The 12427-nt window shown below is 53.2% G+C and overlaps 2 protein-coding genes across 2 annotated transcripts; one reads left to right on the top strand and one right to left on the bottom strand.

Annotated features, from left to right (window-relative positions):
* Nucleotides 1–51: 51 nt before the first annotated feature.
* Nucleotides 52–5087, bottom strand: EARS2 (glutamyl-tRNA synthetase 2, mitochondrial). Its single transcript, XM_059861404.1, has 9 exons — nucleotides 4900–5087; nucleotides 4275–4430; nucleotides 3935–4124; nucleotides 3237–3709; nucleotides 2348–2456; nucleotides 1527–1680; nucleotides 1290–1420; nucleotides 925–1060; nucleotides 52–721 (listed from the first exon to the last, which is right to left on the bottom strand). The coding sequence occupies exons 1-9, from the start codon at nucleotides 5057–5059 to the stop codon at nucleotides 638–640; spliced, it is 1593 nt and encodes a 530-aa protein (XP_059717387.1). The 5' UTR covers nucleotides 5060–5087; the 3' UTR covers nucleotides 52–637.
* Nucleotides 5088–5163: 76 nt separating this feature from the next.
* On the top strand, nucleotides 5164–12239 carry UBFD1 (ubiquitin family domain containing 1). Its single transcript, XM_059861405.1, has 7 exons — nucleotides 5164–5468; nucleotides 5701–5967; nucleotides 6042–6250; nucleotides 7259–7324; nucleotides 7520–7625; nucleotides 10562–10644; nucleotides 11870–12239. Exons 1-7 carry the CDS (start codon nucleotides 5441–5443, stop codon nucleotides 11978–11980), a joined length of 870 nt encoding a protein of 289 aa, XP_059717388.1. The 5' UTR covers nucleotides 5164–5440; the 3' UTR covers nucleotides 11981–12239.
* Nucleotides 12240–12427: the final 188 nt, after the last annotated feature.

The following is a 12427-nucleotide window of genomic DNA, read 5'->3' as shown; positions in this document are numbered from 1 at the left end:
CTCAGCACAACCCCGCCAACTCCTCCCTTCACAGAGTAACTGAGAACGGAATCAAACTCACCACACTGATTTAATAATTAAAAGGGCATCAGACAAAAGAGGATAAAACATCCCAATCTCCTGATCAGGGGTGTTTTTAGCAGAACCACGTGCATGACACAGTACACAGGAAAGCCCCCACTGGGCAGCTCACTCAGCCTGGTAGGACACCAGAGCAGCTAAGAGGGCAACAGCTATAATATACATACATATATATATATAAAAATATATAAAAATACCCCCCACAGTATTTATTGGGGAACCATGTTGTGTAGCTGTAGGCCCTCTCCAAAAAGAATCTGTTGCTTTCAGAAGTTCAGTTACTTTCTGTCCACATGGTCTGAATTTACATGCTGACAAGTGTCATCTTCTCCCGCCCTGCCAAGCGGGCTCCTTGCACAAGGCAGGACGGAGTTGAATCTGGACTTGGTTCCTCTCCCAGACGAAGTGGTTTGTGCTTAGTGCAGGTTCCTACAGACGTGGGACCAGCCCAGACACCTGCCTGGCCTGAAGCCCAGCTCATCTGCTCAGAGGTGATCACGCAGGTGCCCCCTGCACCACCCAGGCGCGTGGCGTGGCAGCGTCACCGGCGTCCCTGTCAGCTGGCCAGGGCCCTGTGTATGCGGCCACACACCTCCTCAGCTCCCAGGGTCACCATCATCTCTGCCACGCTGGGGCCGTGCTGCAACAGAGCGAGTCACTGAGCACAGGAACTGAACTGCCAGCACGGGTCTGTGCATCACAGACTGCTGCCAGCCCTGCTCAGAGGGACCTGAAGGGCTAGCACCAGAGCTGAGCCAGAACTAGGCTTGGAGAACTTTTGTAAAACGTGGGTTTGAGCTCTGTGAAAGCACATTGCACATGACCTCAGAACTCTCTTTTTACCTGCCGCCCGCTGAGCGCCAGGCGCAGGAGCTGCATCATGCTGCTGTACTTGGTCTCCCTGGTTTGCTTCTGCACACTTCTCAGCTCTTTGTTCAACTCCTCCACAGTCAAGGCAGCTGCTGGCCTTGTCAGGAGCCTTTGGGAAAGAAGGTGTCCTTACACTCTGAGGACATGGAAACACGGGGCTCCTACCTCTCACCCGTGCCCTGTGCTCACCAGCAGCAGAGCTATTTCAAAAGAGCAAGTTTAAACTACAAAATTATGCCACAGACCTGGAAAACCACAGAAAAAGCAGTAATTCTGACTGTTTTCAGAGATGAGGAGCCATTTCTGCCACTACTCAGCTCAGACAGCAGCACACTTACCCTAAGACCAGTTTTCCTATTTTATCTACTTCTGCAGAAATTGTTTGTAGCTGCTGCCGGGACACCGAGGGCCTGACCCACAGGTAGGAGTAATCACTCGACACCAGATCCTTCAGGAGGCTTATGTGACCCTGGGGGAGGAAAGCAAAGCTGGCAAGGCAGAGTGCTGTGCTGTGGAGGAAGCAATTCCTCAGCCTGGAGGATGGTGGCACAGCAGTCTGCCACCACCACTCATACTTTTCTCAGCAGAAGGACTCGCTCCACATATTCACTTTCCAGAACATCTGGATCCACTTGCTGATCCCCATAGACGAGCTCCACCAGCCCCTGCAGCTCCCTGACCAGCTTCTGGCGCAGCCCTTGGTTCTCAATGTGACGGCTGAGGTGAATCCTGCAGCAGAGGAAATCCTGCTTTTGGATTGCTTTGGGCTACCTGGGATCACCCCACGTCTCACAGAAATCGCAGAATATTCTGAGCTGGAAGAGACCCACAAGGATCATCAAGTCCAACTCTCAAGGGAATAGCCCATCTGGGGACTGAAGCCATGATTTTGGCATTCTTGGCACCATGCTCTGACCAACTGAGCTAAAACTGTGGAACTGTTAGAAAAGCAGCACTAAACCAGAGTCAGACACTCTCCAAAGAAACATTTAGCTCAGGTGCCCCACAGGGAACTGATGATGAGGCCACTCTTAGCAGCACAACGTCCTAGGAGCACAAGTGTACTTGCAGAAGAACCTTCTGGAAGTGTTAACTCTTTTTAGATGTTATTTTCTTAGGTTATAAACTTAAGCCTTTAGATCCTCCCAGCTACACCCACCTTCTGCCTAGACTTTCAGTGGTGCCAACCCCAGAGTCTAAGCACAGAATGGGAGGGGAGGCAGGAACTGTTTGAGCAGAAACTTATGGTTGTTCTTACTTAGCACAGCCCAACAGCTGCTGCACCAGGATCATGCTTGATCCAACAAACAAAACCTCCAGCCAAAGCCAAGTGCTAGAAATAAATTCTCACTGGCATGGTGCTTACTACATTTTAAAGCTAGCACTAATTTTTTACCTGTTGAATTCTGGGAGCGCTTCAAGGTCCAGGAGAGCAGAGTGAGTTGTAATTCTGCCTACTTCAAACTGGGAGATCAGCTCCTCCAGAGTCCTCCCCATCTGTTTCTCTGCAACACAAGCCAAAGGGAATCACAGGGCTCTGTGATCTCCTCAGGCACGGGGCTGGGAGCACGCTGAGCAAAGGTGACACAGGACTGCCACCTGTGCAGTGCCAGCAGCAGCAGGGGTGTCCCCTGGCAGGCAGGAGGGAAGTGGCAGCAGGCACACTGCCATGCTGCCCTCTCCCCAGGAGCCTGCTGTGCAGAGGCACTGGGAACTGGGACCTTCTGCTTGGCTCCATCACCTTCCTCAGCAGAACCCCTCTGCCCCAGCTGGCCACAGAGAAGTCACACGCAGCCAGGAGTGGGCACTGCCCAAGCAAGATTTCATGCCCAAGCAGAGCTCTCAGAACACAAGTGAATTTGTGATCCCCACACAGCAAGAACCACAAAAGGAAACATTGACTCAACTCCTTGTGGTCTGTCAGGTTAAAGGAAAAGTGGGACAGGTGCCAGACAACACTGCAATCACTAACCACAGAATGCAAGTTTTCCCAAGACTTCACAGAGTTTCTCAGCCTTGAAGGGAGGGTTTCCCCAAGGGAGAACCCATTAAGCACCTGATTCAATTTTTAATGGCTGCACAGCAGCAAAAGCTTTCCACCACTCCAGCTCCTTCCACAGGAGCTCTGCAGAAGGCCTGGCGGCACCTCAGTGATTGACTGGTTATGTGACACCCATTCCCTGACCCCTTCAGACACCGGGAAGGTTCTCAGCTATCAAAACCAAGGCAGCCCGTGCCAGGCAGTCAGCATGAGGCGCGCTGGCAGGCAGGAGCCCGGGCGGTACCTGCGAAGCCCGAGCCGCAGTTGGTGACGATGTCCAGCAGTGCCTCTGGCAGGAAGCCGTCCCGAGCAAAGCGCTCCAGGAAGATGTCCCCCTGCCTCTTGGACAGCTTGCCACCGTCCTTGTTCAGCAGCAGCGGCAGGTGGCCAAACTGGGGCGGCTCCCAGCCAAAGGCCTTGTAGAGAAGCAGGTGCTTGGAAGTCGAAGCCAGCCACTCGGTGCCGCGCAGGACGTGGGTGATGCCCATGTAGTGGTCATCGACCACGTTGGCCAGGTGGTACGTGGGGAAGCCATCCCCCTTGAGAATCACGGGGTCACCTTCCACCTCCGCCACCTCGTGCTTGTTCCAGCCGTAGACCAGGTCCTGGAAGGGCTCCACGCCCTTCTCCAGGCGGAAGCGGATGACGCAGTCCAGGCCCTGGGACAGCTTCTGGGCCACCTCCGTGGCCGTCAGGTGCCGGCACCGGTTGTCGTACCTTGGGGAGATGAGCACCAGGCTTTCTGCTCAACACAGGCCAACGCCACCGGCCCTTCTTACATCCCCAAAACTCGAAGCAGACGCCTGAATTTTAGCTGTAACCCGCGCACTGCACATCTAGTCAAACACCTCATCTCTGGAGGGTGACCCACTGCTCGCTCCGGGCAGGAGGCACAGCCCCGGTGCTCCGAGGCTCTGTGCAGGCAGGGGGACAGGGACGTACCGCGGGGTCTGCTGGCTGCGCAGCGCGTCCCTGCGGAGCAGCTGCAGGCGCTGCGGGCTGCAGAAGCAGCGGTAGGCGGCCCCGCTGGCCAGCAGCGCCTCGCCGGCCCGCCCGTACAGCTCCAGCCGCCGCGACTGCACGTAGGGCCCCGCGGGGCCGCCCCGCCCGGGGCTCTCGTCCGGGGGAATACCTGCAACACCGGCACGGCGGCAGTGAGCAGCTGGGCTGCCAAAACAGCCCGGACAAAGGCAGTCAAACCCACCCTCCAGCTGAGTACGGTTAGCCTATACAAGAAATACAAGGTTTCAGCAGGTGAAAAATAAAAGATGTTTCTAAATACCTGCCCAGTTCAACATATCTTCTATTCCTTCTGCAGCTCCAGGCACCACCCGATTCTGATCTGTATCCTCCACTCTTAAAATAAAGGTCCCTTGGTGCTTTTTGGCAAAGATATAATTGTACAAAGCAGTCCTAAGGCCACCTAAATGCAGAAAACCTGTAATCGTGGGGAAATCAGAGGAGGCGGTCACATAGGAGACCCAGGGGAGAGTTCTAAATATGAGCTGGAAGGGAGCTGGATGCTGCCTGCGATGGCAGCGGCACCGAGGCGGGAGCGGCACCGCACCCCGGGGCGCCCCCAGCTCCGGGGGCACTGGCTCTGAAAATAACTTATGGATGCCTACTCCCAGGAAGAGAGTCCCGGAAGCGACCTGGCAATCCCGGGCAAGCGGGCACATGCCAGGAACAGCACGGCCACGGTACAGCAACCGTGACCCCGCAGGGGGAGAGGGCACCGGGACACGGTGGAAGGGCAAGCCCGGGAGCGCCGGCAGGAGGACTACGGGGATCCAGCAGCCCCCGCACCCCTCCAGAGCCCGAATTTATGTTTTCCAACCCAAAACCCCGCCCCGCCGCAGCGCAGCCCCGGGGGTGGGCAGGGGCGGGGCTGCCGAGGGGTCGGTTACCTGTGGGGCTGGGCCCGAACCGGACCCGCGGCCCCCGCTCGGGTCCCGGTCCCGGTCCCGGTCCCGGTCCCGGTCCCGGTCCCGGTCCCGGTCCCGGTCCCGGTCCCGGTCCCGGTCCCGGTCCCGCCGCGCAGCGCAGAGCGCGCAGAGCTCGCGCCATCCCGCCACGCGCCCACGTGGCCGCGGCGCTGTTTCCGCCCGGCCGCGGCAGCCAATCCCCGCGCGCGCCGCCGCCGGGGGCGGGGCGCCCCTTAAAGGCGCTGCCCCCCGCTTCGTCCGGTCGCGCGAGGGCACCGCGGCCGCCACCACGGGCCCGGCAGCGTGCGGGAGTTCCGGTGCCCGGAGAGCTGAGAGGAGGGTCCGGCTCCCCTCCCGTCTCCCGGGGCGGCACAGCTGGTGCTGCGGGGGCGCGATCTGGGGGCCGCCGCCGCCGCCCCCACGTTGAGAGGCGGGAGGGGGCGACTACGGCAGCCGGCGCGGCCCAGCAGCGGCGGCGGCGGCGTTTCCCGGCGTGCCCCGCGGCGGATTGTACACAATCATCATGGCTGCCGCCGCCGCCGCCGCCGATGGTACGGGAGCGCGGCCGGGAGCCCCGGAGCCCGCGGTGCCCGGAGCCCGCGGTATCGGGAGCCCGCGGTGCCTGGAGCCCGCGGTGCCGGTGCAGGGGGCGGCGGGGCGGGCCGGGAGTCGCCAGCGCGGGGAGCCGGCCCCGGACACGCTGCGGGCGGCGCTCCGGGGCCGGAGCGGGGCCGGGCCGGGGCAGCTCCCGTGGGCCGGGATCTTCCTGTCTGCTCCCCGCAGGTGCCGATGAGCCGGGTATGGAGGCGGAGGCGCCGGAGCTGCCGCTGGGCTGCGGCGGAGCGGGCGGCTCGCCGGCGGCGGGGCGGTCTCCGGACGGCGAGGAGCGCCGGGAGCCCCCGCAGGCGTCTGTCAGCAACGGCGGCGACGAGGACGGCGGCAGGGAGCTGGTGGAGCTGAAGGTGATCTGGAACAAGAACAAGTACGACGTGAAGTTCTGCCTGGACAGCACGGGAGCCGAGCTGAAGCAGAAGATCCACTCGCTCACAGGTCTGTGGGGCCGCCGCCGCCTCCCCGCGCCTCCCCGCCCCGCCGCCGCCCCTAATCGCTGTGCTTGCCCCTAGGCCTCCCGCCGGCCATGCAGAAAGTGATGTTCAAGGGACTGCTGCCCGAGGAGAAAACGTTGCGGGAAATCAAAGTAACAAATGGAGCGAAAATAATGGTTGTGGGCTCTACCATCAACGATGTGTTAGCAGTTAATACACCCAAAGAAGCTGCTCAACAGGACGTCAAAGCTGAGGAAAACAAAAAGGAGCCACTTTGCAGACAAAAGGTAATTAATATCTCAATAACTGCTGGTGTGGGGGAGCAGTAGGATTTATGTCGTTCTCCTGCAGGCACTTGTGGGTCCTGTTCCTCCTCAGGTCAGGGTGGGGGTTCATTTCTGACAGCTCAGCGTTGCAAGGACTCTGGGCAGGGGAGTAGCAAAGAACTGTTAAGTCCAGGTGGCACTGGGGCTTTGCAAGACACTGCTTGTGGTGCCAGGCACAGCCAAGCATTTTGGTCCAGAAATGGAAACATTGGATGGATGTTAGTGCAAACCCAGCCCAGATGAACTCTGTCTAAAACCTAGCTAATTTTTATTGGCACAAAAGAATTTGATCTCCAAAACCTGCTCAAAACAAGCACCAAGAAAGCAGTTCCCTCAGCTGTCCCAGCCCTGACAGGGATGTGGGTGTTGAATTCTCCTCTCACATTTTGTAGCACAGTGCAGTGGGGCTGCTTTGGTGGCTGCCGAAGGGTTGCCAGCTCAAGGTATTACCAGCCCTGTACCTTCCCCAAAATAAAATTGGTTAAATTAAGTAGTTCCTCCATGAAGCATGCTGATGGTTTTCTGTGATTTATCATGTTCACACTCAGTGTAAGTCCCATCATTTTAAAGGTGCTCAGCCAGGTGCAAGCTGTGAGTGTGGATTTGAACATTACCGCTGCTCTGATCCATTCTGGTTTGGTGCTGGGCTGCACTGCCAGACGTGGAGAATTTCTGCCATTTACTGGATGTAACACTTTGGATTTTATACACCTGTACTTATGTGTGTGTATATTTGAGAAGGCTGTTATCCTTGGCATTGTGTTGGAGTTCCACTCATTCTGATCATTTCTTGAGAGTATCTTGGGAAGTGCACAATGAAGTTTGAAAGTCACCGGTGCCGTGTGAGAAGTGCCTGTGAGCAGCCCTCAGCTGTGTCCCAGTGCCTTTGGGATGTGTCAGGGGCAGCTGGAAGCACACTGTAAGCTTCGTAACGTTCCTGTGAATTTAACTTCTGTTTTTATGTTGTAGCAACACAGAAAAGTGTTGGACAAAGGAAAACCTGACGACGTGATGCCTTCTGTCAAAGGCGTGCAGGTGCGTCAGTAAGGCCTTGAGACCCTCAGGGGCACAGAGAGAGTTCTCTGTGGTTTGAGACCCTTCCCCTGGTTCAGTGGTCCGTGGCTGTTGTAGCAGAAAGCTGGAAGGACGGGTGGTCCTTTTGCTGAAAAAGCTGAGTGTCTGTGTGTTTCCTGCCCAGCCCTGGCTGTGACTGGCTGTGTCTCGTTGCAGGAGCGGCTGCCCACGGTGCCGCTGTCCGGCATGTACAACAAGTCAGGGGGGAAAGTCAGGCTGACCTTCAAACTCGAGCAAGACCAGCTGTGGATTGGTACAAAAGGTGAGCACCTCTCAGCCTCGGGGATGAGCAGTTGGTGATTGGGCTCTGACTGAACTGTGTGACCTAGAAAAGCTTCTCTTCTGACTAAACTGTGTTTAGGGAATGATGTTGGAATTGTGGCACTTCAAAAGGCTTTGTTTCCTTTCCTCACGTGCCATTCTCCCACGGCATTGAATAGTACTTGATATTTCACATTGCTTCCTGAAAAACTGCAGTTCAGTGGTGTCAGCAGACTAAGGGTCCAACGTGCTGTTCCTGGCTCCAAATGTAAATGATAATACTGGGCATTCCTGACATATCTCAAAACACTCCATAAGCAGCATGGATTTGATGCCAGAGTACACAGGGGCCCAATGGCTTAGCCAAGACTTGGGAGGAAAACTCAGAGCTGGGATAGAAACTGGGAGCATTGGCATCTCTGGCACTCTCTGTCCTTCCAGGCGAAATTATGTGGGTGTCTTGTCTCAGTAATGCCCAACTGTGGTGCTGTGCAGAGGGCTTGGTGTGCAGTGGTGAGTGCTGCCAGGAGGAGCTGGGGATGTCTGTGTCCTGCTTGTGGCTGGGATAGAGTTAGTTTTCTTCCCAGGAGCTGTTTTGGATTGGGATGGGAGCAGTGCTGATAACAGTGGATGTTTTGGTTGTGGCTGTGCAGTGCTTCCCTCAGTCAAGGCCTGTTTGGTGTCTCAGACACTGCCTGTGAGGAGGCATGCAAGGAGATGGCAGGGAACTGGCCAGGACAGCTGGCCACAGCTGGCCAAAGGAATATTTCCCACCAGAGAGCATCATGTCCAGTATAAACTGGGGGCAGTTGGCTGGGAGTGACAGGTCACTGGAGGGGGACAGGCTGGACATCAGTCAGCAGTGGGGAGCAGCTGAATTGGGCATCACTGGTTCCTCTGGAGTTTCTTTTTTTCTTTTTTTATTACTATTATTGTTACCATTAGTAGTAGTAGTATATTTTATTTTGTTTCAGTTGTTAACCTGTTCTTAGCTCAAACCATGCATTTTTACTTTTTCCCAATCCTCCTCCCCATCCCAGTGGGGCAGGGGGAGTGAGTGGCTGCATGCTGCTTAATTGGGGGCTGAGGGGACCCTGGGATCCCCCTCCTGCCCAGGAAGCTGTGCTCCTTCAGTTTGACTGGGCTGGGCAAGATATAGTGATGAGCAAGGGGGAGGGAAGAGCTTGCTCACTGTCCCACTAAAGCAGCCTCATTGGGTGGGTGTCCTGCCTCCAGCTGCTGCAGTAGGGCCAAAGCAAGCAGAAATCCCAAAAGTTTTTGACAGTTTCTTTGTAGGACAGACTTGACTGTGAAGATTTTTTCTGGCTTTAAAACCTCTCTTGGTGCCAGTTGCAATGATTTCCTTCTGGGCAAAGTGATGGAGCAAGGCATTGGGGGTGTTTTAACTCTATAGGTTGGGCAGGCAGATTTTTCTATTACTGATCCCAGGTTCTAAATCCATCCTTAGCATTTAGGGGATTAATCTCTTCCATCAGCCCCTAGATGAGTTTTCAAGTGTAGTGTTTCTGAGGTGTTCTACGTGGCATTGCTTAAGCTGTGGATTTGATTCTTCTTGTAGTCAGGTGTTTCCAGTAACCTGTTTCCCTGCTCCCCCGAATTAGCAGCAGCTTGCTGCCTCTAGGGAAGGGTTGTAATTGCTGGCTGTTATTGGGAAAAACTCCTTCCTCCTCTCAGAAACCCATGGCAGAGGCCAGCAGGTAAGGGCTGGAGTAATCACATCTGGGTGTTGGCACAGCTTGTCTCCTGCTGGCCCTGGAGAGTTGGAGCTGGTTCTTACCTGCAGCCTCACAGGGGGTTTGTGCAGGTGTTTGTAGTCTGAGTTTTGGCACAGGCAGCTGTTCCCCAGTTGCTCAATGGCAGTTGCACAAAGGCATGGATAATGGGAATTGTCAGTTGCTGGGATACTCAGAGCAGAAATTTATCTGGGGGATGCTAAACAGGGGCAAAATGGGGTTTTTACCTAATGAATGAAGTTACAGGTCTGAACAGGTAGTTCAGAGTGAGCTGTTATGAGGCAGAGAATATTTTTCCTTATATCACTGAGTTTATCTCCCCGTGTGCTTTCTGTAGGTAGGTTTGAGGTTTTCTGGATCACAAATTAAATAGATCTGTCTCAAGAGCTCAGAGTTCAGTTTCTCCTTTGTAAAGTGTTTTGGGTTCTCTGTCTTGTATCCAAGAAGATAATTTTCAGCTGATGCTGGGTGCTTGACCTGAAAGGCAGGACCTTGGAATTCAGTGTGTTCAGAAAGGAGTGAGGACAGAGCTGATGGGAAAGCTCTGCCCTGGACCACATACTTTGTGGCTCTTGTCTGGCTGCTGATGTTACTCTGCCATGTAATTGTAGTCCTTTTGGGGCTTCAGTTTCTCTTACCTGTTTCTTTCTCTGTTTTATTCCCTTCCCTGTGATTCTCTGCACGCTCCCTCAGGGTAAAGCCTGGCCTAGGCTTTCACAGTCAGGTCAGCATATCTTTGCCAGCTTTCAGGCTTGCTGATGAGAGCTCAGTGTAATCCTTGGCAGTCAGTCCTGAATATTCCCATACCTGGACTAGATTCCATAGGCTGAGCATCCCTGCTGCTCCAAGGGGAGTCCCTTATGGCAAACATTAAGTAAAGCTTGGGGTTTCCCATCAGTCAGTCTAGGCCCAAATGATGAACCCTGAAATACTTCATGTGATGCAGGGGAACTGTGTGATCCACTTTTGGATTCCTTCACACTGCTGGGTGCCAGCTGTGGGTGTGGGGGGGAGTGTGGTGCTGCAGCCACCACGTCCTGGGCAGCAGGTGTCCAAAACTCACCTGGAGGGGAGACTGTTGACCTGAGGAGATTTTGGCACTAATGGAGGTGGTGTATGAAATGAATATGAAATACTGCTTCCCCGCATGTCAGAAATAATACTTTGATCAATTTTAATGTAGAGAGAACAGAAAAGTTACCCATGGGGTCCATTAAAAATGTGGTGAGTGAACCTATTGAAGGCCATGAGGATTATCACATGATGGTGAGTAACAGCTCTACTTTAATCATATCCATCTGATTCCTTCATGCAGCACACACTGCTGAGGCTGCAGGTCAGAGCAGGCTGGAGGAGGATGGTGGGTCCAGCCTTGTGGAGATGGGGACATGGGCTCCTCTCACACTGTCAGTATTTTGGGTCCATATTGAATATCTGCAGCTGTGTGGAAATCCAGAGTGGTTTCACACAAACATGAAGTGCTTAAGCATTATTTTGTATCTTCTGACTGTGACAGTGCTAAACCAGTAAAGACGTTCACAGCATAGCTCATGATTTCTTGATGGTAGGGATATTTTTGGTACCTGGTTTAGTGTCTAGATTCTGTGGTACTTATATAAACAACAGGCCTTGATGGAGGTTAAGAAAAAAGGGATTTGATGCTGTAATGTCTTTTCACACCTGTAATTTTCTGAACAACTTGCATGGGATCTAGCAAAGTTATATTTCAGAAGAGAACTGTGTTAATGTACTGAAATTTTGGCTGTTTATTTTAATCCATGGGGTTTTTTTAAGGTCCTGCTTTTCAAAGCACAGTAACTAACTTTTCATGTTGAAGTAAGTTTCTTTTCTATAAGAAGTCTGTTTCCTTCTTTAGGGGGAGGAAAGAGAAATGTTTTTCCCTCCCTCTAAAGTCATGGCCTGCAGGAGGGCACTGCTCTAGTCTGTCCAAATACTTGATTTTTGATCACCCATGTGAGAAGAGGTCCTCTTCAGCACATGTTGCAATGAACTTACCCCACAGCAAGGGCAGAGGCTCTGGCATGCCATGGTGCCCCTCTCCTGGGCATAGGAGAGAAGTTGAGAATAGGACATTTTGTCTAAATATAAAACCCTGTGACTATAAAAACATGATCATTGTCCTGTTTAAATCCTGTTTGGCTCCTCAGCTCTGAGGTTTCTTTGGAGACTCTGAGTTATGCTTCACGTTGTCTACCAGAATAATTTCCTCATGTTCTTGAAACTGGCCAGGAGTTCTGGTTGCTGTTGTGATGTTGTAAAAGGGAAGAGCTCATGGTTTCCTCAGTGCTCTGCAGCTCTTGTTCTCTGCAGTGCTCCTTTAATTGCCCACCAAAGAGCTGTGGAATGCCCCGAGTGCTGCAGGGAGCAGCAGGTGGGACAGGCTGGTCTGGTTTGGCAGTGGATGAGCTGTGCCTGTCACTGGGACCAGCTCTTTGTTCCCATGTGTAAATGTTGTCATTTTTAATTGCAGGCATTTCAGCTGGGCCCAACAGAAGCATCTTACTACTGGGTCTATTGGGTCCCAACTCAGTATGTCGATGCAATCAAAGACACGGTGCTGGGGAAGTGGCAGTATTTTTGAAAGCACGCTCACCTCTGGCACAGGAAAATGACACAAATCTAAGGACACTGCTGGGAGAGGCCTCCAACATCCCTGGATGTGACAGTCCTGGAACTTATTATTAAAACATGCTAAACGAGGCATGGATGGAAGCCAGAGGTGATGTTCTTTCACCATTAGTTTACTTTTAACTTAAAATTTCACCATCCCTTTTCTGCAGTCAGCTTCAACCATATTTAAAGCAAATACAATGGAAATCAATAAATTTTAATTCACAAAATATCGTGTGTAATACACTTAAATCTGCTGACAGTTGATCTTCCAGTTTAGTTTTAAAAAGAAAATATTACAATGTATTATTGAGGCTTTTTTACATGGTTTGAACAAAACCAAATATTTTCATAATCTCTCAGTTATCAGCATTAGACTTCCTTTAGTGACTTGGTTGTGACTGGGACTTTGAGGGGC

This window comes from Haemorhous mexicanus, chromosome 17 (assembly GCF_027477595.1).
Source record: "Haemorhous mexicanus isolate bHaeMex1 chromosome 17, bHaeMex1.pri, whole genome shotgun sequence".
In the NCBI taxonomy this organism is placed as follows: Eukaryota; Metazoa; Chordata; class Aves; order Passeriformes; family Fringillidae; genus Haemorhous; species Haemorhous mexicanus.
Note: the sequence above shows the minus strand (reverse complement) of the source record. Positions and strands in the feature narration are given on the sequence as shown.